Source organism: Cystoisospora suis (assembly GCF_002600585.1).
Source record: "Cystoisospora suis strain Wien I chromosome Unknown contig_2949, whole genome shotgun sequence".
Classification (NCBI taxonomy): domain Eukaryota; phylum Apicomplexa; class Conoidasida; order Eucoccidiorida; family Sarcocystidae; genus Cystoisospora; species Cystoisospora suis.
This window is the reverse complement of record NW_027155744.1, coordinates 21,684-22,218: the sequence shown is the minus strand read 5'-3', so window position 1 is coordinate 22,218 and position 535 is coordinate 21,684. Positions and strand designations below refer to the sequence as shown.

The window sequence follows — 535 nt, the reverse complement described above, 5'->3', positions numbered from 1 at the left end:
TCTATCTATCTATCTACACATACCTATACGTACATTCCTGTACATCCGTATATAATACATCACATGAGGAGTCAATCAGTCGTCCGTGGGTCCGAGGGGAGACGGGCCGCACGTCGCTATGTGTTTGCCGCCAATCCTCTTTATGCCAACAAACGAATCTCCTTTGCTTGTTGTGCGCCTCACCCCCCTGACTGACTGACTGACGGACTGCCTGTTTGCCTGACTGGGTGACTCTCTTCGTCTCTGAATGGATAGACAGAAGGATCGTGTCCTTTTTACATACGAACATGCATCTATCTAGAAAAAAATAAGAAAGTTGCTTCTATATAGATAGTGCCTAGATGGGTGAGCTTCTTGTTGTACATCGTTTCGGTCCCCCCCTTCCCTATCTCGGAGATGATTAGTAGCTGACTGACTGTTCCCACGTTCATCTGCTATCTCTCTCACCCTTTTTTCATCCTTGCATTTCCCCCTTGACGCTCTCCTTGTCTCTCAGTTCTTCCTGTGCTCTTCTCCTGCTCTTCTCTGATAAATC

The 535-nt window shown here is 46.9% G+C and overlaps 1 protein-coding gene across 1 annotated transcript in view; it reads left to right on the top strand.

The window, feature by feature from the left end:
• CSUI_005937 (3 5 -cyclic nucleotide phosphodiesterase domain-containing protein) overlaps positions 1-535 on the top strand; it is a 24,204-nt gene that overhangs the window by 11,594 nt on the left and 12,075 nt on the right. The window contains exon 10 of the mRNA XM_068066103.1: positions 497-535. This exon is cut by the window's right edge and continues 121 nt beyond it. Coding sequence (XP_067921919.1) covers positions 497-535 — 39 coding nt within the window. The remainder of the gene's footprint in view (positions 1-496) is intronic.